The 25,570-nt window shown below is 36.3% G+C and overlaps 1 protein-coding gene and 1 long non-coding RNA gene across 2 annotated transcripts in view; one reads left to right on the top strand and one right to left on the bottom strand.

The window, feature by feature from the left end:
* Window positions 1–25,570, bottom strand: part of STT3B (STT3 oligosaccharyltransferase complex catalytic subunit B) — a 48,838-nt gene that overhangs the window by 7,552 nt on the left and 15,716 nt on the right. The window contains exons 2-12 of the mRNA XM_066991946.1: window positions 20,668–20,776; window positions 18,633–18,920; window positions 16,832–16,897; window positions 13,086–13,185; window positions 8,973–9,071; window positions 7,202–7,348; window positions 5,216–5,264; window positions 3,400–3,554; window positions 1,479–1,690; window positions 742–929; window positions 87–258 (exon numbers count right to left, since the gene is read on the bottom strand). Coding sequence (XP_066848047.1) covers window positions 87–258; window positions 742–929; window positions 1,479–1,690; window positions 3,400–3,554; window positions 5,216–5,264; window positions 7,202–7,348; window positions 8,973–9,071; window positions 13,086–13,185; window positions 16,832–16,897; window positions 18,633–18,920; window positions 20,668–20,776 — 1,585 coding nt within the window. The remainder of the gene's footprint in view (window positions 1–86; window positions 259–741; window positions 930–1,478; window positions 1,691–3,399; window positions 3,555–5,215; window positions 5,265–7,201; window positions 7,349–8,972; window positions 9,072–13,085; window positions 13,186–16,831; window positions 16,898–18,632; window positions 18,921–20,667; window positions 20,777–25,570) is intronic.
* Window positions 5,523–10,037, top strand: LOC136790051 (uncharacterized). Its single transcript, XR_010829238.1, has 3 exons — window positions 5,523–5,657; window positions 9,426–9,510; window positions 9,758–10,037. It is a non-coding gene; the product is annotated as an uncharacterized lncRNA (long non-coding RNA).

Below are 25,570 nucleotides of genomic sequence, written 5' to 3'. Positions count from 1 at the left end.
TACTATCTATCAACTGACATTTACAATTTCATGCTTGACTGAAATGTAAATGTTTCTGTGTTTCCACAGAAAGCTGCCACCCTTACCAGAGCTATGTGGCTGTTGTTCCAAGTGTTGTTATCAACCAGCGTTGTCCGGTTGGCCATGCCGGCTATCTGATAACCATAGTCCCACCACGACATTACTCTGGCATGCTCATCTGTGTTTTGTCTCAGCCAGTAGTAGGCTTCCCTGAAGTCATCCAGGATATTCCGAGTGCTGGGAAACAGAGTTCATTTTATTCACATCAGTATAAATGCTGGCAACAAATTGACTGCAACATGATAAATCTGGGGTCACAAATTAAGATTTTCTTATGTGCTCAACTTCCTTTGAGGGGTTCTGTCACCAGTTTGCACTCAGAAGTTTGACAGCTGAATGGCCCGAAGCCGAAACTGCTTTTAGAGATGTGACTAAATGCATTTCCAGTTGAATATATATCTATAAACAGGTTTTATGACTCAAATACTTTTTTTTTTTTTTAAATTATCACGTTCATTAGATTTGGATAGGATTACTTTCATGTACTCACATTAAATATTTTCTTAAATTGTATATATTTTTGAGAAGTATTAAGAGTTTTTATTCAGGTGACAATTCTGCCTTAATATAATTAGAAGGCAGCAAAGCAGATTACAAATGCAAAGGAACTAGAAATACTTTTGCCCTTAAATTATTTTTCAAACCTGTGACCTTACTCACCCATCATGGTTATAGGAAGCGAGAACAACGCTAGGGCTGGAGTATGCATTGCTTGTTACCCAGGTACAGTGGACCGCGAACATCATCAACAACATCAGCATCAGCATAGTAACAATGTTTTTGATATTGGGACCCAGTCCTTCTTCTGTTTTTTCCTGTTCAGATACATGTTTTCTCACTTTGCCTGCCTAAACAAACACAAACACAGCTGTTAGGGCAACTTTAGTCATCCATGGCAATGGAACCGAAGTGCCTTTTTCTTCACTACATGCACCTCGTAAGTGCTGTGGAATACTATAAAAATAGACCAAGTTGTAGTGTAAATTAACTACGTATGCACAAGAACATTCTGACAATCCAGCAAGTTGTATGAACAGATTATTCCCCAAAAGCCTTTCAGGAGAAAAAAAAAATCTATTACATGAGGGCTACTGCATGACTTAGATTGGCTTAGTCTGATGATACCCACTTGTAAAGCAGAGTGGAAGAGAGCAGGACACAGATGTTTATTGTGAGGAAAAGGGGGAAACCCAGGGCTCATGCACTTTCCAGAGCTCGTATAACAAAGCCTAAACTAAAAACAAGAATAGTTAACATCATCTTCTTCAGGAACAGGAGAGTACACACTGACTTTCTTTCAGGACATCACTTAGAGCTTACTGGAGAACATCAACACTTATTCTGTATTTCAGTGCTAGTAATTCAGACCTTTAGTAGAATTTTAAATATCCCCTCACCTTATCATACAAGTTGCCAGGGTTCCTTTTGTCATCCTCATCGCTGCTGTCCTCTATTGGCGGATTTTCCCTCTTCATATCATCACCCAAATAACGCTCAAAGACATTTGAGAAGGCAATTGCAGACAGCATACAGACCACTGGAGTCAAAGTGAGCATCAGACGAACCATCACGCCAGCAAAGTAAACGGCACTGATTGCATACAGAGCAACTGCAGAGGGAAAAAATATCTACTGATGACATTTAGAAAGGAACAATCACTGTGACTGCACACATACACGCTCACCATACAACTGTTTTTAGAAGTGGGCTGAGCATCTGTGTCTATAAAGACTTGGACATGCATCTTGCATTGCATTGCTTTTTAATTTATGGAGATACAGTTTAATTAATTACAGTTTAATTAATGATTGTCCCTTTTGAGCCTCAAACCCTTCCTGAAATTAATCTTGACGACTATTAACAATAACACAACCACACTTTCATATTCATTAATAATGTGTCAGAAGATACATTATTAGTGAAATTTAGTATCACACCAAAAATAGTACTGGAATAATAGGTAGTTTCATTTGGTTAGAAAGACCAAACAGCCCTAGACCAAATAAGTTATTAAATCTGAAAAAACAAAGAGCAAGTGTTAGAATCTCATATAAATACCAAATTTTAATTTAAATTAGAGATATCTGAACAAATTGGGGGCTTGTCTACATTATAATTCCATACAGACACATAAGGTGATACTGTGAACCCTATTCTGAAGCAAGTTATCCTGGATAGTATTAAAAAAAAAATACCACCACAAAACCCCAAGATTTTCAGGATAGAAGGAATATTCATAACACTTTTCATAACGACAACCTGCATGCATTCGTTAGGAATATCTATTGTTCAAGTAACAGTGGTTATTGCTAGTTTGCTACAGCTTAACAACACGCTTCTGTGAAATCAAAGGAGATTTGCCATGGAAATCAAAGGAGACTGGTTTATCAGATTACATTGCATAAATATTTTGCCCTTTGTAGTGAAGCAGTATGGCTCATAGGTCTCTTTAACCTGACTTAAAGAGATGGTGCAGCAATAGGAGGCTGAAGGGAGTTCCCCAGCACTGGTCTTTACTGTAAGCAAAAGAGCATAAAAAACTCTAAAGTCACAGGAATTAACACCACAAATGTTCCCATTGCCAATGGGGTAATCTAAAGAGGCAGCTGTATATGACTGGAGCCTCCTGTTGCCACAGAAGTGCAAGACCGTGTGATCTTCACTCCTCTTTTGAGCTACAACTCCAAGTCACATCCGTAGAAGCCTCACTCACAGTCTTAGAAGTCTACTGTCAAAGTAAAGCTTCATACAAATAAATTTGTTGTCACTGACACAGGGAGACCCTGTACCTGTGCTTAGGCTTGCACCTTATCTAGCACTTGCTCCACAGCAAATGATTCAGCTCCCTAAAATAGCTGAAAATCTAGAAAGAAAAGGCATTTTGAATCATCCTCTGTGGTGAGATGAGAGCCAGAAGAATACCTAGGGAAGAACTGGGTGCCTTGCAGCCTGTGTGGGGAAGGATCTCCCCTTTGCTGCTGCACCAAGCTATTCACCTGGCTGTGCTGTGAAACTGTACCGCCACTCATGGCTTGTGAGATCAGCACGTGGAAGAACATGCACCTCCAAGAGCCACAGTGACAAATCCCACCTCTCTTCATAAGAGGCTCCATCACCAATCCACCAATCTCTGTATGAACTGCATTTTTTACGGATGGTTTTAAATACTGCTAGGTGCAGGCAACTTTTAACATTCACCTTTAAACACATCATGTTTAAACCTTTTCTAGAACATTTCATACACCAGCTTTGAGCAAACAAACGAAATCATGTTGAAGACAAGATTTTTCAAAACGATTTTTAAATATTTTCTCTTACCAAAGACTCTTTCATCATTGATGTTTTTGATACAGAACCACAGCCCTGCTGGGAAAGTACACACGAGAATATGCAGATCAAAAAAGAAGGAAACCCATGTTGTAGGCTGATGCTCAGACACAGAGGCAATGATCGGGATGTGAATTTTCGCATACCTTTTTTAAAAAAAATTCAGTTCAAATTATTTTGAAGAGATAAAGTTATTAACACCTGTAAACATTAGGAGTTCTGAAATTCATTTAAAAGGAAGCATTTCAATTTAAAAGGTTAAATGCTCTGTTTAGCAGAAACCTGATGAAACTTTTATATCAAAAAACGTTCCCATGTCTTATTGTATTTAGGAAGTATTTGGTGTACAGAGTTATTTAAAAAAGCAATATAAAGAATTATTTCCATACTAATTAAAAGATTGAGCATTACAGACACTCTGTTCTATTATTGCTAGACATGAAGCCGAATTCACCAGAATGAAAACATACAGCTATGGAAATCATCATTATATTTTGTAGGGACAATTATCCACACCAGAAAATTTCCTAGGATTTCAATATTGTATTTCAAATGCTCTCCTCTGCACAAAACACCTTCATTTGCCTAGTACATCAAGTTGAAGGATTAAATCCCAGGCCAGTTAGTGATGCCCCCACGTTCTCTCAGATGCTGAAAGTCAGGTGTTGTCTACACTTGGAAATGCAGGTTAACTAAACAGCATGTCGGACACTCAGTGCGGACAAGGACAAAACTATATTAAAAGACAGCTATGCACACAGGCCTCATCTGGGGTGCCCTGTGACCAAACGGTGAGTTATCAAACAAATGTCCTTCTTCTTCACTGAGATCTAGGCCTCATTCAGAACTGCACTGATGTGTTTTAAACACAATATCGACTTTCTAATGTAGACAAGCCCTCAAAAGTTTAATCTTGTGTGTGTATACATATATATATATTTATATACACATACACACATATACACACCATATATAAGTACAGACCATTTCATCTACGGGCAGGGAACATCTATGCGTTCTTCAAATAAATTTGAGGCTTCCTTACTGACACCTATTCTACTACATTTATTACAGGGCTGGTACAGAATCCTGTATGAACTGGACTATGGAGCCTGAGGAAAAAAAAAAAGAACTATAAAAGTCTGAAGTTCTCCTATCCCTGCTTTTAAAAATCTACCAATTAAAATGCATCTTAAACACTTGAATAAAACTAAAGGTATTTTGCAGATAAATATTCTACATTAAGTGTCTGGCTAATGAACTGAACGCTGGATTTTTAAATGTTAACTAAACCAAAAGAGTTATTCACAAAACCATACACAAATAAACCAAAATTGTTCGGAGTAGACATCTGTATACACAAAACGGATTTATGAAAATAATAAGCAGGCAACATGCAAGATCATGTGTAACATCTTCGTGACTTCGTGCAATGTTGTGCAATGAAAACAGCAGAAGTTTAAGGCTCTTAGTAATTTTTAAGCGTGTCCTCAAGTGTTGATACAACTTTTGGTTATTTTACGCTGAAAAGCACTGCTGTTTTGTATAGACAAACGCACGATTAAGATACTCAAAGACTTCCAAAGAAGCAAGAAATTTAGCAAACAAATTAGTGATGAAGGTAAAATGGTTGCAAAGATCACGGAACAGTTACTACACATGCTCTCTTTAGAGAGCTGATCAAAATCCCACATATTCTCCTTGACTTAAATACTAAATCAATTTGAGGATGAGGAGAGCAAAAAAATATTAGTTTTCAGTAGAATTCTATTGATAGCTCATGCTTATATCCTTTATCTCTACTTACCCGGTGTCCCACAAAGAATAAAATCTGCCACTCCAAGGAGCAATATAACCTGAAAAAGAGAAGGGGAAAAATTTTGCTGCCTAGATATTTAAATGCAATATATATATATATATATAACAAGAAGTTGAATCCTTGTACTTATTATCTGAGCATTTGTAAATGATGCAGTAAGTCTTCACTTTGATATTTACAAATGGTATCATTCGACGCTTTTTTTTTTTTAATATCTAGTTTAGACATCTAAATATTGTGTTTAATGCTCTATATTATATTTTTCCCTTCAGGCTTCAGATGCAAAGCTTACTCCCAACCAGTTGCATGCACAAGTAAGGAGGATATGCCAGCAGATGTGAAATAGCTGGTTATGGTCATCTCTGGATGTATCCAAAACACAAGATCAGATGGGATTCTCCTGAGAGTGCTGAAAGAACTGGCTGATGTGGTAACTACTCATGACCTTGATCAGGGTGCTAAGGCCCTTGTTGCCTGGAAGTGGCTAATGCTATGCCTCTAGGAAAGGCAAGAAGGAATATCCAGGGAATTCCCAGCCAGTAACGTGAGTCCCTAGAAAGACTGTGAAGCACAGCATCCTGAATTACATCATTAAACGCTTTTAAGACATTTTCCTAATTTCTCATCCGTAAGCTGAAGAAGAATGGGCTGGGCAAACAACAATTTGATGTGCTGAAAATTGACTGTACTGACAAGCTCAAAATAGCACCCAGTGGCTTGGTGTCCCATTGATGGCTGGCTAGCAAAACATAAAAATATCGCAGAGGCCAAAACAGTGAATTGTGCTAAATTGAGAAGAATAACTGACAAGCCTTATGGCAGGCAGAACTTCCATCCAGAACTTTAACCTCCTTCCAGGTGCTGCACCCTGCTGCTGGAGGATTATTAATTAAAGAGAGAGGGAGCTGAGTGCTGTGAGATGGCCAGGGGTCTAGATCACACAGTACACCAGGAAAAGCTGAGGGAACCAGGTTTATTCTGTCTGGTGAAGCAGTGATACTATCAGTGAATTTCAAAAATTGACATCAACACTTCCCAAGAAATGCAACAGTAGACATATTTTGCTACATATCGAAATTAGAAGCCAAATTTTGTCTTAATATGCCAGTCTGAAAAATTTCATGAAATATTAGTAGGACCCACTCATACATACTGAAAAGCAAATTACAAATCATCAAGTTTTAGAAGACTTTCAGACAAATATAGATGTTAAATATTCTTTTGGAATAATGGTACCATAAATAACAAAAATAAAACTGCAATTAAATAGTCCAAAATGTTAAACTACTGATACCAGAAAAATCTACACTAAATCTATACATTCATTACTAAAATGAATTACAAGAAATAATTCAGTTAAAATAAAAAGTTAAATCTCAGAAAAGTTTTCTTTTTTTAAATAATATTCTGACAAAACAGAATAGCATATGAGGTGTAATATTAAGACACAATTTAACACCCAGCAGAATTCAATTTTGGCATGACTGACATATTTATCTATGAAAATAGATCAGGAAGGAATTATAGTGTTAGATGACCAAGGATATATGTCATGGAATCAGAATATGGCTGTTAGGCATCTGAGGACTGCAACCAAGCAAAGGCAAACTTGTTTTTCTGAGGTTGGGTAGAACTACCTTGAAGACCAGAAACTGAACCGCAGAAGGAGAACTCACAGACATACAGACATCCAGTCATACAGAAATGTGGTTTCTTTCTGAAATACTTGAACCTATCTCATCTTGACCTATCAATGCTATTTAGAATAGATTAACAGTGCTTATCTTCATAATATGCTTTTGCTACCGTTATGTTCCTTCTATCAATCTGACTTTTTGCATGATAAGAAAAACAGAAACAAAGCAACATGGTCATTGGTTTGCTGTGGGGTTGCCAACATCTACTTAGACTAAACCAAATGTTGGTCACCTGAGTTACCTGCTCCTAAGAGAAACTGTTTTCATGTTTATTTACCTGTGTATGTCAAGTAGATGACGCTCAGGAATACAATACCAGCAGCCAGGGAGACACCCAAGAAGAACAATGTCTGAAATTCTTGCTTTGTTAATCTGTCTCTCAAATACTGCAAAAATGCATAGGCCTGCAGCAATGCAAAAACACCTAAAGACAGGCAAAAGTTTTTGTTTAAATCCTCAAAAGAAGCAACAATCATCAAAGCAACTGGCATACTTCAGCTATGTTTGAATTACAAAAAAAAATACATTTAATTATATCTGAAAACCAGTATAAAACCACTTTCTAACAAACAGACTTTAATACGTAATAGGGCTGATAGTCTGAGTCACTGCAAGAAAGTAACTACTCTCCAAAACATTCTTTGCTTATTATATATCAAGAGCTCCAACATCCACTGTCTCTTTGCTCCCAAATTGGGTAAAGGGAGAGAATCACCTGAAAACTAGATTGCATGTATTTTGTCAAAAACACAGTTTAACATACCCAGACATCTTGAAAAAATAAGATACAGCTCTTGGCTAGCTTAAGTAATGAGTTGCAAGGAAAGAGCCCAGACAACACAAAGCCAAGACTAATGTATAAATGTATGGAAATTAAGCTACTGAACAAAACAGAGGGATTTAATAAAGAAAAAAAAATAAACCAAACATCTAAGTGAATACAGACAACAGAATTAGATAAAGCTAGAGTCAAAACACCAGAATTCACTAGGTAAGCATTCCATACCCTCAAAAAATGCATTTCCTAGTTTAACATTAAACTAGAACTTAAGACATGGTTTTCTGTTGTTATTCATTTCAATGCATATAATCAGATCAATCCAATGGTTCATCCCCTCAAAACTGAAAAATCACTAGTAGCTGGCAGGAAGAAAAAAAACCCAAAACTCAAGCGTATTGTATTTCTTCAATTTACGAATAAAATTGTGATGCACGATGTTGAAATTCACTAGTTCCAAACTCTAGAGAACAGCACAAACTGTCCACTAAGTAACTGTAAAATTCTTAGGACACAAACTACGCCCTGATAATCTTTACTCCACTCATTATATCCAGAATGATATAAGAATCTCCCAGTAATATTCAAAATATTTTTAAAATATTTTTTTTCTGGTGAATTTTAGTTATGTAACAATTGCTGTCCCAAATCCATTTTCTTAAGTGACAATGCATAATTAAAAAAGAGGAATCTAACAAATTAAGCTACATCACAAAAAACGGTGTATGCTCCTACTAAACATAGGCCTAGCAGCCTTAGTAAAGACTGCTGTTGTAAAGAAATCAAGATGTCTGAACGTTTAACAACTACTGAGAATAATCTTACTTTAAAAAGAATCAAAAAAGAATAAAATCAGTTATTTAAAATCAGCCTCCTATATATAGCATGTCATTTGCATCCAATCCACTTTGAAAAAATTATCAACTCTAAAAAGAAATTGCTCAATAAAAACTGTGTTTACCAATAACCATGTTTCAATTTTACAATGCTCGAAGGCAACATTATATTGCAAAACAGTACAGATTATCAATGTGTAAAGTAACTGCTTGTCAGAATGTGTAAGTGATCCACAGTTATGGAAGCATTTTACCTCCATTAGCTCACACAAAGAAGGATAATGTGTTGATTGGAAAGTAAACTTCCCTACAAATACTAAACAGTACCTTTTTTTCTTTAACAATTTGGTTTGTTAGTACAAGGTTCTTTCTAACACAAGGAAACAGATCTGCAAGGGTTTGGCTGTTTAGAAGCAGACATTGAGTTTTCTTACCTGCAGCTGCCATGTGTTCACTTGTTCTAATTGGCTGAAACCCCACAAAAGGTATCTGCATCGATAATATTAACCCCACAATGTAGAAAGTGCTATATGCTGGAAAAAAGAGTGGGGGAGAGGGCAGAAGAGAAAGGTGAGAAGCAAACAAATGAGTACACACATTTCAAAACCCAGACTCCATAGCAGAGTCCATTCCCCACCTTCAGACATCAATGACACTGAAACAAAACTGTATTGTTTTAAATATTTTGGCCATCCCTATGACTTGTTTCACCTTCTTTGATTAGAGTAAAGTTAAAATAAAATTGCATTCAATTTTAAGGGAAATAGCAAAGTACTGTTGTTCCTAATTACACTTTTCTTTTCCTCGTAGGAAAATGAACCATCTATCTAAGATACTCTAGCTTAGAAATAGTTCTCTCTTCTCATTTGCTTTTCTTGTTGTTGCAGAATATGGGTGGAAGAAGAGATCCCAGATAAGTAAAAAGAGCAGTTTCTGTATGAGGAGAAATTAAAGGGACCAGACCTCAAAGAGGTAAAACATTTAAAAGCGCACTACTTACTTAAAAAAATGCAAAATGTATGCTTGTTCTTTTTTAAATGCAAGAACAGAGGCATGCCAAAAAATTGAAAAGCGACACAATTAAAAATGAATACTGAGCATCTGTATAAACCATGGGGACTCATAACCCCCCAGAAAGTGGAGGCCAAGAACAAAACTGTATTAATAACATGAATCATTATTATGTATGAAGTGATATTCACGTACTTTCTCTTGACAGGATTTTGCTCCTAAATATTCCAGGGAGAGAGAGATGGGAATAGAAGAAACACCAACTGTGAACAGCCACGAATCTGCTTACATTTTGAAGCAACCAGCCAACTTAAAAACCAAATGAGGTCTTCTTCCCTCAGTAACAATCAGAAATAATGTACCTCCCAGATTTTTATTTTTATTTAAAAACTCCTTCAATTCATAAACCACAGGCTTTGCTCTGGCCTCAATCCTTTGAGGAGATCCTTGAACCCATACAACCCTTTACTAAGCTCCATAAGAACAGGTTTGGGAACCAGATCATATACCTGTGGTATTGTTTTTGTTGCACCTGTGTATTATGCTCCCAGCATACCATATGCTTTGCAAATATCACAAAACAATCCCTGTCGTGATGCTTCCAACCACTTCCAGCCATCTTTGCTGGTGTGTGCTTTCAAGCATTTGTATTTTGCTGCTTGGCCTACCTACTCATCTATTCCGTCTTTATGTCACTGAAATACATTTTTGCTGCAGGAAACTCAATTTTTGATGAATTCACTTCAACATAAATCATTTATTGTATCATAAAACTGTTGCAACACTGCCATCCTGTGGAATTCTAATGATTGGCATAAATCACTAGACTTCACATTTGTTAGACCATTCTAAAGAACCATTTTTAAGCCCAGTCCTACAACTGGCATACTTCATATGCCCACTTTTTTTTTAATCTTTCTTCCCACTTCTTTTAAGCAGCTATCACATCTGCTTGCCTGGCATCAAATGAACAGGTCGTCTGATACAATTTTTCAAGGAACTACTTTAGTACATGAAGGTGAAAGATATACCATCACAAACTTTCCACGTTCCTTTGCAAAGACTATGCAAACAGCAGAACGTAAAAACCAGAACTTTATTCTCATTCCTGCAATCCACTCTCATGATCATAACTTTGATGAGATCGACAACAAAAAAAAACTGACGTTCTGTGGATAAACTCATTTCACAATTTTAGTTCCTGTATACTGCAAAAACACGAGAAAAACCTATTGAAAACTTCTCCCGAGTATGATCACGGATTTGATCACACATTTTTAATTAATGGATTATAACCACCAGAAATAAATACTAATCATCTGAAATTTTAGAATACTGAAGTAGTTGATAAAAAATATATGCCTGCTCACTATTTAAATGGTAAAATACAACACATAGGACAAAGAATGAATGGAATTAAGTTTTAAATTCTGGAAGATCTTTTTTTTTTTTTGGTTATATTTTGAAAAGTACACAGAACTCAGGAATTGTACGGGAAAAAAGTAGATCAGTAGATTGAAGTGAATATTGCCAAGTCTGAAGTGCACAGACAAGACTATACATACAATAATGGAAGATAATATCAACGGATCCTGCATCTGAATAAACAGGTTATTTTCCTAAAATGGATGTAGATTTTAGTAGCTACTGTCAGCTGTCAATAGGTTGCAAAAAGTAACCTATTAGCTGCACACTGGTAGTTTTTTGCATGCGCACTAGCAATTCCATATTGTCTTTGCAAAATACCTTTGCTTTCCCTACTGCAATGAGCTTTTGGAAACCCATCCCCTTATCTGAATAGTTTGGGAGTGAAGCACAATTCCATTTCTTCCCAGAAGTGCTTGAACTTTCCTACCTGGTTTATAAAAACATCCTGTTAAACAAACCTAGAACACACATGCTGATGCAACTTCTACAGACATCTGTGTGTAAGGCTTCCCAGGGAAGTTTAGATTAATCCAGGAATTGCAATGAAACAGCGAAGCAGCAATCACATTTTCATTCCAACAACTCTCCTGAATTGCATCTCCCTCAGCTGAAGGACAATAACACCTCAAAACACTGTAGTTATTTGCAAAACAAATATGTGACAAAATCTTTAGTTCATATGAACTGGCAGTACTATTTTTGCACCCCCCCCCCCCCCCAATGAGATCAAAGACTAGTTCACTGAAAGCTGGAAAAGCGAGAGCACTTATGCTTTATTGTTTCTGATTACCACATCATTTCTGGATTTTGTAATTACTAGATTTCATTTTCTCTTGCCTAACTCACAGAAATTGGAAAATGAACATATTCAATAAAATAATTTTAAAAGCAAAACAAGATAAATTACTCTTCCCTGAAGTTATGAAGAAGTAGTTAATGAAGTTAACTAACAGTAATGTTAAAAATTAAAGGTGGATAAAAGTTTTTTTTTTCCTTTTAAAAATAATTTCAGATTCTGAATCATATAAATAAATAACTAAGCAAGAAACAAATACTTATATTGTGGTATAAAAAAAAACATATAAAACTGAACTCAAGTAAATATTATAGTGTATAATGGTTCCAATACATAATGTAAATACAGTAATTTCCCTAGCAGGCACTGAAAAAAAAGCATGAAAATAAATATAAAAATAGTATTAAAATGGGTTAACAAAAATATATTTACAAATACAAAGTATCTTTTGATATTACACTTCAATTTATATGTTCTCAAACGTCTCAATGTTTGAGACATGTTCTCAAACTATCTTTTGTAAATGTTTCACATTAGGGAGTTAAAAGTGTTCTATCTAACTTATAAATAAATCTAAGAATACCTGAATTGATTATTAATTATTTCATTCACACACCCACACTGTGACCAACTGATCTAACCAGTAATGTCTCTGTAAACTGTCGACAGAGTATTTAAATATCAGGTAAGTCAATTAAAAAGTTATTCTCCTGAGATCACTATCCAAACATTCCTGAAATTGGAAGCAAGGTTGACCCATTAACCCAATAAAATCTTAAGGACTCACGTGGAGTAGACAGACTCTTAGGCTGCTTTTTAGTCCAGGTTATGTAAAACATACGTGGCTGCTTAAAATTCCCTATGTCTTTTCCCATATATGTCACAACACACTATAACATTTGCATAATGACTGCTGCAAAACTTTTTAAAACTACTAATTGTTTTATGCACTAGGAAAAGACAAAGATGAAACATTATTCTTTTTAACAGACACATGCAATATATATACGTTAAATATACTAAAAGGATGCTAAAAATACCAAACTATCCGATTATTTCCTTTTTTCAGTGCACTAGAAAGCAGAAAATGAATTAGCAGCAACATATCTGAAATTTTGGAAGTGTGAATGATATGTTTTAGCTTCCTATTGCCACTGGTGTAGACAGTGATTGACTATAATCAGTAATCCAATTAATAAAATGCAATCTGATATGCAATTACCTCATTCCCACCAAATACAAAAGACATCATTATAATTTCATATCTCATGATTCAGCATTTGACAATGATTGTTCAAAGAACAAAACTTACCGATGTAGACCCTCCTGCTGTATCTCTGCATCAGCAAGAGGACAAACACATGCAGTGGAATAAGGTTGATGATGAAAACATAGCCACCCCATGCAGAGACCTGGAAGAAATGGAATAGGAAATCAGATCTAAAAATATCTGGAAATTCTTCAGATAGCCAGTGCTGGACATTTACAAGGGTCTGACAAGAAAACACAAACCCCAGTAAAAGTAATACCACCAGAATTTTTCTCAACGTTTACTATCCAAAAAGAAAACAAAATCCCCCAAAGTGGTAAAGTTAAAGTAGTAAAGACTTATGAAATGGACTGGTGGATTTTCAAGGCTGTCTTTCTTACAGCTCCACTCCTCCTCCCAAGCAAATCTAGTCAGGCTGGCAGACAACAATGTGATGCTGGGGGCTTTTCCCCATGGTGAGGGACGCTGCGAAAGGCAGCAGTAGGACTCCCATCTAGGGTTCAAAGTTTTCCTTTGACATACAACTTTAGCATGATGCATTGTGCTTTTTGGCAGGCACAGGCAGAGGATCTCCAGCCAGAGAGAAGAAATGGAGCAAGGTATACACTGTCGATGGTAAAATTCCTGGAGCAGAGTAGCAAATGGTGGTTGCGGTGTGAGGAAAGAAACAAAAGGAAGGAGGGAGATACACAGGGAACAGTGCTGAGCACCGTGGCACGGTGCACAACATCATCATGGAGACTGTGAACGTGTACTAACAGCATTACTTGAGAAGTGCTGGTAAGAGGTATTTAGAACTGAAACACTACAATGTTACCATTGTGTCCTTCACTGTTGGTTTAGACAAAGATGTAATGAGCTATCATTACAATGTGTTACCACATTTCTAATACATTTAGAAGGGCTAATGTTGACTAGGAATTCTACATTTTAACACATGTTCTCTTGTCAAAATACAGTCTAGACTTCTCCCATCCGCACCACGCCTATCCTAGATCTTCATTTTTAGAATGCAGCAGCTAATGTGGTTTCCACTTTAATTGTACTTTAAGGCTTAGATTCACATAGATATTTTTAAAGCCCTAGAATCCAGAAAGAAACCCAAATGACTATGTACTACAGAACAAAATCTAAAATAAGGTCATGGCAGAGATGCTGTTTTCTGATACTAATAGCACAAACCCCAGCATTTCAAAATTGGGGGCAACTGATTCATATATTAAAATAATTGGAAACAAGTACAAAACTTGTTAATTTTATAGAAAGTCATTTCAGACTATCATTATTCTTTTCCCAAATTACTGGCATGAACTATCATGGTCTACATAGGCTATTTAATTTACTGAGAGAAAACATTACACAAAGACAAGCAAAACAACAGAATGAGAACAAATGTGTAATTAGGATGTTGTCATATTTAGGTAAAGGTTCGAATGATGCAGGTAGCAGACAGTTTGTATAGACTAGAAACTTGCATCTCTAATTAACACCTATTCTCTAATTATTGAGATATTAAACCAGATCTACACCCTGAAGATTGCATTGGACTGAAGATACACTTTGAAATTTTCAAACATATCTGAGGTTTCCTCATAGACAAATGGAGTGGAAAACTGCCATTACTCCTACAAGGTCAGCCTCAATGTAAAGGTTTGTTTTATGACCCCCTCATCATAAAGAGGCATCTGAAACAAACAAAGCTGATGTCAAATAAATGTTAAAAATATAAATGCAAGAAAAAAAAAACTTCTCCTTTTTTAATGCAATGCTGTAGTATGAGTCAAATTACCACTGTGAGTTAGGTATACAGTTTAAGCAGATTTAGATATTAAGAAAGACATCTGTCGGTGCATGCAATATACATTCGCCTTTCAAGGAGCTGTTCCCCAAACTCCCCATGCAAAGAAAGGCTCTTACTTCCTCAAAATTGTGATTTAATTTTCAACTTACACTGAAAAGATTACAATTTCCATCGAAGAAAGACAAATGAATTCAATTAATGGATATTAAAATCATGCTCTTCCCTGAAATTTTATCTAAGCGAAATGCCTAAGAGGGCATCTCAACAAAACACTTTTGCAAAAGAAAACACAGTATATGGAAAGCCACCACCAGGGATGAAACAGGTGCACTCCATGAGCAATAAATTTCTATCATCTCATCACTGATGCTAGCCTATGGACAAAACTTAACCTTTCTAGTTGACAGGAAAGGAAGATAAAAAGAAAAAAGTAACATCAATTTATGTTAAGACTTGGAATGTCGTAATGACGACATTGATTCTCTAAGTTGTCACCACACACTCTAGATTGCATCCTTTCCTTCTCAAAGGGTTCCACAGACCAAGACCGGACTAAGATGAGGAGAACCTGCTGTTCTGTGATTTTTTTTTTTTAGCAGTAAAAATGTAAAAACAAAGAAGTGCATATTATCTGCATATTTCTGAACAACATTTTTAGAGGATCTTGCCAATAAATAGGCATGATATAAAAGACTATGGTCTATCAGCGTAACAATTCAAAACCTTATTTGCCTGACCTTGTATTACACACAGTTCTGTACCAAACCTACAGGATCTCTTCGCTGCAATGCAACGTAAACAGCTATGTTATGTATGAAGAAGTGGCTGCTTATTTACTGACTCAGCAGAAAGAAAGAGAGGGAGGAAAGAAACAGGAGAAAATAAATGTACTCTTAACAGGAGATAGCTACACTCTTTGGTGACACATATAGGGCTATTTCTTTCTGTTTTAACAGCAAAAAATCTCGCAGAAAACTCAATGAATGTTAAAACTAGAGGAAATTTAGGCAGCATCCAGACAACCTCTGAATTAGTCCTGTATTTTAAATTAAGGCATGCAAAATAATTTGTAAGTTCCTTTGTCATGCAAGCCTAGTTACCTGGCTGTGGAAAAGCAGCATTTGAGACCTCCATCTTAACAAGACCATACAATTACCTGACTGTCTCACCATTGGAAGGTAATTTATTTTAATTTTGATTTAATATTTTGAAGCTAATTTATCATATAGCCACACACACACAAAGTATCAGTTGGAGGAGAAGTGACCTTTGACTTATTTGTACAGGAAAATTCTTTGAGTCTAATATTTCAGAAGATAAGCAGAGAGAAAAAAAAAGAAAAAACAATTCCCTGCATTTTGCTATTAGCTTTATCTCCCCAGTTTTAGTAATGTTTTTTTTCCCCCTTTGTTAGCCCTTAGGAACGTCTCTACAATAATCTCCATTTTCATAGATCAAGAATGAAAAAGAGACTTTATGATCATTTAATTTGACACTGAATTAATTCAGTATTTTGGTGATAATCTTTACTTTACAGCTTAATTATACCCGGAGAAATAGCTTTCAAATTTATATAAATACAACTTTGTCCATAAATTTATAATATTATTGTGCTTTAGTAATAATGACACAGAGATATATGAATATTAAAACTCCACCTTAAATTATCTGGACCAAAACAGAAATACCACTGAAGAAGAGTATCTATTCATGGCATAGGATGACTTTATAAGTAAAGTTACTGTATTTACAGTTTTTCAAAAATTCCTTTCATTGTATTGAAAAACTTTAAATTTCAAATTATTTATTATGTCTTCTCACTCATATACTTAAGGTCTTAATAATAAAATGAAAGAACAATTTTACATTATGGACCCAGCAAAGACTAAAATCTCCTCCTTCTGTCCTTCATTAACATACGAATTAAGTAAGTCCCACTTAAAGAGTTTAGCTATTTCATATATATATATATATGTAAAAGGCTTACCATGTAAAAGTAAGATAGACAGCAGCAGATTGTCCAAAAGACCGAACCAGTTTTCACCGACTTCACCTTTAAAAATAATGAAATATTTATGAATAACAAATACTAGATACTATTACAAAATTTCATTCCAAAACAGCTGTCATGAGGACTTCTATAGTATATAACAGATTATATTTGTATCTTTCCAAACTGATATCTGTAAAACCAAACCACAAGTGCAATTCATTGACAGACCAGACAGCTTACACCTCTTTCTCTACATAATGCAGAGACAGAACGCAATGCCACTGTGTACTTTGTGATCCAAAATAGAAGAGTAGCTGCAATACTTCTGTGCTACTTTCTCTGAGACATCAGACTACATTATAATTGTGAGAGTAGAGCATCCATGGCTTCCTTTGTCTGGAATCAGACCCAACACTGCAATTTTAAAGAGCTATCCTGTAATTCTGAAAAACTCACTTAAGGTTAGTGAAAACATCCAGATATTACTAAAGGTTTAGAGAGATCCATGAATTGGAACAGGAGTATGATTTCATCCAAAACTGATAGTAGTGACTGTGGTGAGGGAAAAGAGGAATGAAAAATGCTAAAAAGTTAACAATAAAACATATTTGATTCACACAATTCTACAAGAGTTTATGTAAACATTATTGCAGTATGCAGTCTAGTTAAATACACGAATTCCATAATAACAGGTAACTGCTATTATGTCTTAGCTATTAAAATGACCATGGGTTGATTCTACTGTTATTGGTAACAGTATACCTTTACAGCTGCAGTTTAAGCCCAAATTAAAAAAAAATAAAAATCATTAGAGGACCTTTCTTCAGAACCTGCACTTAATTATCACCTGTAGCTAAATAATGAAAAATTTCGATTTCTTTCTATTATATTCTTTCTAACAATATCCCAACTCCGAAATACTCCAAAGCTAAAAAGACTTGCAAGTATGTATTTACTTCTGAGAACTCAAACTTTTGACAAACCATGTGAAAAGCTGTAACTATTGCATACATGCTACCCATGGAGACACTCAGTACGAAAAGTACATACACTAAAGGAAGGCACAAGGAACAGTACCATACAGTGTCCATGCTGAATTAACAATATAGCTACTCTGTTTGTGCTATTTCCAAAATAGATACAACAGTCCAGAAATACTCCATTTTGTTTAAACCCCTTCTTTCACACAGGACTACATGGCAGACGCAGTTCTACATGGAGGTTAAGGAATGACAGACAATATGCACGAACAAGTAGGCTAATTAAAAAACATTAGACTATTACACATTTTTTAAGCATGCAAGTAGTATGAATACCTCGCTCTGCGGACAGCTTTAGGCATGTAAGTTGGATGCTTAAGTCAAAGTCCAGACACATAGTCAACAGCGTCTCCAGATGACAATTCAAAGGACTTTATATTGAGAGTCTACTGCTTTTTACCAGCTAAATAAGGAGGCTGAAGTTTCATGCTCACATAATACCAATATGACCAAACTGAAAAACGAAAGCAACCCTACTGTTTGCTTCAAACTTATAGATTCATTGCTATTGCCGTTACTACAGGACACACATACTTCAGTTGAACGGTACTTTTACATAATAAATAAACTGAAGAGTGTTATCATGGAGTGGTTCAGGCCACGTGACTTCTCAGTACTCGCCTGATCCACGGCCAAGGGGAAGAGAGATGAGAGGGAACAAAATGAGAATTCAATGGATGCTAAGAAAAATCAGTCATTTGGTTGGAGGAGGAACCAAAAACCTTTCCAAAGCAAAAGACTCATCAATTACTTACCCATAAATAGTATGTGAACTGCAGTGCAAAAATAGCTATGCCTTCATTGTCAAACGATCCTGCTACTGATCGAGATATGTAACCTGGAACTATGGCAATAAAACAGGCAGCTAAAAGCCCTGCTCCCTGATTCCACAGTTCTCTGGTGAGCAGGAAAGTAGAAATAGCTGTAAGGCCGCTAAAAACTGGTGCTAGGAACACACATACGTCTCTTATATGGACTGTCACATTAAGCATATTTAAAATCCAATGTATAAGGCCTGCTGTCACCATCAGTCCTGGGTATACCTAAAGGGAGAAAAAAACATACTGCATTATTGCAGAAAATGATCATGGTAAGTTTACTTGCATATAATTTGCAATGAAATACAATCACTTCTTAAGCTGATACAAGCAATGAGTAGGTAAAGCTAATGGAATTATTTTAATATTACTTTAATTATATTTTGACAGCACTGCTGAATACCAGAGGTCCTTTAAATTTTACCCAAATGCTAACAATTACATATAATCCATTTTCTAAATGAATAAGCAGCACATAGATAATATCCTATCTTGCCTGACATTTATCACATAATGAGAATTTGTATCACATAATGAGAATTCCAGGTATGGAATCAGAAGCTAAAGTTTGCAAGAGAATTTCAAGCCAGCTAACAGCTTTAAGGAAAAAAAAAAGAACCAAAACAACAAGAAACCATACAACATTCCCTAGCCATATTCAATTTTCACCTTAATATACCATGCTGTTCATTTATTTCTTGTTATGCATGGAGAAAGAAAATATACATTGAGGTTTTTAAGTAGAAAAGCTGACTGACTGACAGTTGAGTATTATGTATTTGCAAGCTATCCGTAGACACCTTGGAGGATTAAAATAAAGCCCTACAATACTGAGTTAAGATGTCCTCCAGGAAAGAGTAGTATAGATACAAATCTATTGAGCCTATCATAGAATATTGGAGACCACTGAAATATTCTTAATAGGAATTCTACCCTTTCACATTTATCAACATTAGAAAAATCGATATGTAGTAGGAAACTTAATATGGACTTCAACTGCCTTAGTTTCTTTTGAAAGCTAAGAAGAGCTTTGTGCTAAATTAAATTAACAGATGATAAGATGTTCTTCTGCATGTATCCTGGAGACCTGGTTTTCAAGACAAACTATTAAAACATAATATACCATGTGACTTGCAAAATAAAGCATACAATCAAAATTTTAATTTAAATTTCTAAGGCTTTTTACGTTATATAAGACAAGTATGTAAAAAAAAAAAAAAAAAGAAGTGTGCCATAAGCATCCCTAAAATACTAAAACGAATGGTGATCTAATTGTTACAAAAAGCTCTGTGAATGAATTTAAACGGTATGTCCTATAATTAAAAAGTTTTAATGCACTGTCAAGGTTAGATGTGGCTGTGTTACTAAAGCCACTCTACTACTGAACTCTATTTGTACTGTGATTTGGTATTTTTTCTTATACCTTTCCCCTGTTTTATAACTTGCATTGACACCAATCTTAGCCGCTCCTTAGACACTTCGCTTCATACACGTCTCCTGCTTAGTTTCAAAAGGTCTTTTTTTCAGTGAAATCTTAACATTTTCCATATTCAGATGGCTACCACTCAACACATACCACTGGCTTAAAGTTTGTGTCTTAAGAGAGAGAGAGAGAGAACCGTTTTTCAATTTAAATTTTCTTTTTTAAGTACCACTGTGCAATGTTTTCCCCAAACATGAAAATCAGAATTACAGGAGTCATAAAATCCCTATTTATTATTATCAGAAATTCAGGTGTAAGAAGGTAAAACCCAGTTTCTTGTTCACGGTATGTTGTTGGATAGGACAAATGCATGTTGACTTACTGTCTCAGTTATTACAGCTAAAAATTAAAAACATAGTTATTCCCTCAGCAGCAATTTGACAATTAAAAGTATATTCCATTAAGATCCTCCTTTTATCGATGTCAAAGTTATATTTAAAGTTCAACAAAATTATTACAAAGTCATCTTTAAGTTATTACAATACTTACAGTTCCACCTACTATTCTTCCCAGTGGGTACCATGCTCTTTCATCAAACCAATTTAAAAATTCATAAAACCCATGGGATGCAAGATGATGTGTTGATCTATAGTTAAACCTAGAAAGAAAGAGAAGAAAATTGGGGGAGGGAATAAAAATCAAGAACCTTAAGTCCTCTTTTTTCTAAGATCTAGAAAGTAATTAAACATCTTGTTTACTGTACAACATTCCCTTCTAAATCTATAGAGTTTTAAAACAAATTACCAAGCTCTCTCAGTTATTAACCACCATATTTTCTTCATTTCTACAGCCAGTGCATGTACACAGGTGAAATGCCACAGCCTTTGTTTTGGTAAACATCAAGAAGTTTTCTATGACTCTGACACACACCTCTGTCACTTTCTGCATACTCTTCTAAAACTAGTATTGTGTTAACCAATGATTTACTACATCCAGAATACCACTTAAGCAGAATTAAGACCATGGAAAATTAAGGCAAGACTTCTGAGACAGGATAGCTACCCAGTAAGTACATCTGCTGCTGCTGTTTCATGTAATGTTGAAAGCCGAAGTAATATAATAATATGGAACGAAGGCAGCCTATTTGTTTAAACAATTATGAACCTAATGGCCCCTGCACAATCCCTTCTTTCAATCAAAAGAATCTATATAATACAGATTCTCTGTAGATGAAGTTTCACCTCCAGTTGGTACACGTTCTCTGCTGCAGGAAGTTTCTTGCATAATGAAAGCCTTTCCATGTGTACCTTCACTTCAGTCTTCCACACCACCCATAAAACATTAAAAAGCATACACAGATTGCTATCAATGCAATAAACTTCCGATTTTCTGGCAAATAATTAATTCTTCCAAGTTTCTCAAACTTCAGACAGCAGAACTTTTTAACTACTACAAAATACATTCATTCTGCAAATGAAATCAAGACTACTGTGAATGCATGTTATCCAGAACTGCAACCTGTACATGAGTATTCAAAAGCCAAACCAACAAGGTTATTGATAGCAATGCTGTACAGTTTTGAGGAAAACAAACAAAACCAACAAAAACAAACAGACAAAACCCCAATCAGCAAGCCAACATTAGGCTTCAAAAAGCCTGGGCAAATGCCACTTCTAAGGCAAGCAACTTCCATCAACGAAACCCTCCTAATAGACATTCCAATGGGTATTTAAGTTAAAAATATGAAATTTGGTAGTTAAAGAAGCATTAGAGATTAATTCTTTTGTTAAGTACAAGTCAGGTGACAAGATGGAATACTGCATCAGACACCAGGATAGATGGGCAAGCCACCATGGAAGACTTCTAATTACACTCAGCATTCAAGGCTAGAGAAGCTTACATGTATTTGTCCTTTTGTCCATTTCCTGAAAGTATCTATTTATACCAGTAACACGCATCACTTTAACATCAAATTAAAAATTACATTCAACTCTTTTGTATAACTAGGCTCCCCAAAATATCACTGGTTTACTTTAAATTAATTCATTTCACCAGAATAAAGCTAATGTCACTCAAGACATCAAGTCCCATCAAGCTCCTACTTGTTTAATCAGCAGAACAAGTCTAATAGCTGAACTACAACCACAAGGAGGTTATGAGCAGACTTCGTCTACACAGCAAAAGAACAAAAAGAATTGAAATTCAAGTCCAGATGTCAGCAAACCTGGGTGTTTCACTCATTGAACTGTCACATCATCAGTCAAGTGACATAAAAAAGTGCGGTATTTTCAGGAAAAGTCTCCTGCATGGTAAATACGCAGTTATACACGATATATTAACCGATAAAACTGTGGACCTTCAGCAGTAATTAGCTGTGTAAGAATATTCACATAAACAACAGTCATTCTGACCTAGAAATCTGTTTATCAAACAGCAATGTGACATTTGCTTCTTCTAAGCCTGCAACTATTCCCATTTGACTAGATTTCTAAATATTAATTAATTCTTCAGTTCTGAACTGTCAAGTGTAATATGATTTATGAAATGCTGTACCTGTAAAATTAGCCCTTATCTTAGTGTAGCAAGGTTTGTTGTTAATTTGTTTAGTGCCAAGTGCCTGCAGCACCGTGCGAGACAAAGCAGGAGCTGTACAGACCGTAAGATGCATGCACTCCAGCCAGTGATGGACCTGACCTAAAACACACCGAAAACCCAGTCACCACTGCTATCCTAGGACACTAAAAAGGGAACAAGAAAGGTAATGGTTACTAACATGGACTATTGTCGATTTTTTAAGTCATGACTCAAACTCACACAGGCTAAACGTTTCCTTTTATAACATTGAAAGATCAGTTAAATGAAATAGGCAAGAAGAATAATATTGACATTCCCCTCATGTTTTGAACTAGTAAAGCTTCGTAACTGACTTCAGAGGGATGCGAACAACTGTCTTGTGCTTTGGCAGCATCCCATTAAGTCTTTAATAAGAATGAATTACTACTCAAAATTGAAATGCAACATAACAGCATTTCTACTTTTATCACTTAAAATGGAAGAATTTAATCTTCCCTCCAAACCCTTTTTTGGTCAGATACAAATCTATTAAACCCCTTCTTTAGAGAAGTGATTGATTCTTTTGCTATGAATTTAAAGCATACAGAGACAGCTGGGACTGTCTTTATAGCAGAAATGGTTAGAAATTATACGGGTTGGTTAATTTTTCACTGTGGGAAGACCTCTAGGTAGACCAAGAAATGCCCTTCTGACCACAGAAACCTACATAAAAAAAGTATTTAGAAGCTTAACTACAGTACCTCACTTTGACTTCAGAGCAAAAAAGTGTTCACTTCCCCTCCCAGCAGGTAACCTGCTACCAAAAAGAAATATGCACGCAAACATATGCATAGGTAAGGAGAAACCCACTGAGTAATGCTGCACGAGGGCCAGCTTCAGGTACTGACAAACCAGCAGCAACGGGCAGCGTACAGACAACTGCACGTGATGCGAGTACTATGCTCCATAGTACTTACCCACTTCCTAGCAGGCTGCTCCTACAGGGACAAGTCTGAACCCTGTAAAACCCTTTCCCTGTTGGCTAGAATAGAGAGAGACAACAGCAGCACATACTGCAAACACTCATCATACAACGCTCTCACTGTCTTGGTACTTCATAAATTGTATATCGTGTTCCCACAGCAGTGCTGTTACGGTATCTGTAACTACTGCTGGGTTTCACAGGGGCACAGAAGAGCCCTGGGAAATAGCAGCAGGCGAGCCTTTTGGTTGTGCCCACATCCTGGAGATCGAGGGGCTGCAGCTGAGGGAGGAATCAAAATGAAGACGAGGACAGCCTGTGCTGTGCTGGGGTGGCACTGCTCAGCTTTGGGTGCCACTCACAGTCTCCCCCAGCTCCTCCACCCCCAGCAGCAAGAAATGGGGATGGAGACACTGAGGGATTTTATCCAACCTGCTCCCTGTCTGGTTAGAGATTAGCCAAGGTGACAACCAGAACCAGAGGAAGCTGCTGGTTACGATGACTGAACAGGATGTGGTACTATGAGACAGGACCGGGCTGAAGGAAAGGAGGATTCCTGTCCTCCCACCCTCAGCCATCTGTCTTGAGGTGTGGGAACTGTTCACCCACCTCCCAGGGCTCTCCCTCCTCCCTTTAAGCCAAGTCAACGTGAGACAGACCTGAGAAGAATGAAAAACAAAATTATGTGAAGCATGTGCCTAATTAAGAACTTAGCTCCAGAGCCTGAGATGAATATTCACATTCTCAGCCCACGACGTGAAAAAGATGCATGCTCGCTAACAGTCAGCGAAGAAGAGCTCTTGCGGACCTGACTGGCTGAACACCAGCATGTGCTGACTTTTCTTATTGTAGCTGACATTCCAGGAGGAAAACGATGCTCTGCTGTTCTCCTTGCCTCTTTCTGTCAGGTCTGTAGTTTGAATTGCCTCCTCCTCCAAGCTAAATTTTGAAGGAATCAAACAATCCTCTTTGTAGGTTTCAGAATAAGAAGTCCCAATCACCAAATTAGCCTGGTATTCTAGTTTGAACCTTTTGGGGGATGTGAACAATCACAAAGAAGTGATCACAAAGAAGATGCTCTATGCATGCTACTATTAATTTTGCAGCACTACTGGAGATATCTATATTACAGCAGGTTCAGCAGACAACTGAAGATGAGTCAATAAAGATACAGTTCTCATTTTCAAAGCATATTTTAGTTTCAGCTTACAACAGAGCACAAGCAGCAACAGCAAAATAACTGAGCAAAGGCAGTTTCTCTTTTAGTAGCAACATTAATTTGGAAACTTAACTAGGCAACTCGCAAAATAAAGCCTCTGGGGTTTTCAGTTATATGTTATGTACTGCTAATACCAAATCTTAACTATCTGTTCATGCTCGGGTTTAATTTTTATTCCACCCTGTGAACTGCTTTTTTGATGATACAAAGTAATGCTGTAAGATGATTAGTTAGTGCTATTCACAGCGATTACTTGCTATATCCAGGAGCTATGGAACTCTGCAGCACTTCGCAGCAACAATTACTGCTATATTTGTAAGGAGAAATCTTTGGCTTTGACATTCCTAAGTTTAGTACTTCCTTGACAAAAGTACTATTTAAGGTGAATATTCAAATAAAGTTCAGCTTATTCAGAAAGTACAAACACGTAGGAAGAGAGAGCACATGTAGCGCAGCAATGCAGTTACTTCATCCAGATCTTAGCAACATTTAAGGCAAATTACACTGATGGTGGTGAAATGAAGTTGACCCTTCCATTACACCAGAGGCCAAGACCAGCATTGCTTCGTGTGGCAACGCTGCTGATTGCCTAAATACTGCCAGTTTCATGCTACTACTGCCCCATCATCTAGACTTTTTATCTGGCATTTACAGCCATCTGAGAATATGTAATCTCCTTACCAGCAGAATTTGTTGAA

The sequence above is a fragment of the Anser cygnoides genome, chromosome 2 (assembly GCF_040182565.1).
Source record: "Anser cygnoides isolate HZ-2024a breed goose chromosome 2, Taihu_goose_T2T_genome, whole genome shotgun sequence".
Classification (NCBI taxonomy): domain Eukaryota; kingdom Metazoa; phylum Chordata; class Aves; order Anseriformes; family Anatidae; genus Anser; species Anser cygnoides.
This window is presented reverse-complemented; position numbering and strand designations above follow the sequence as displayed.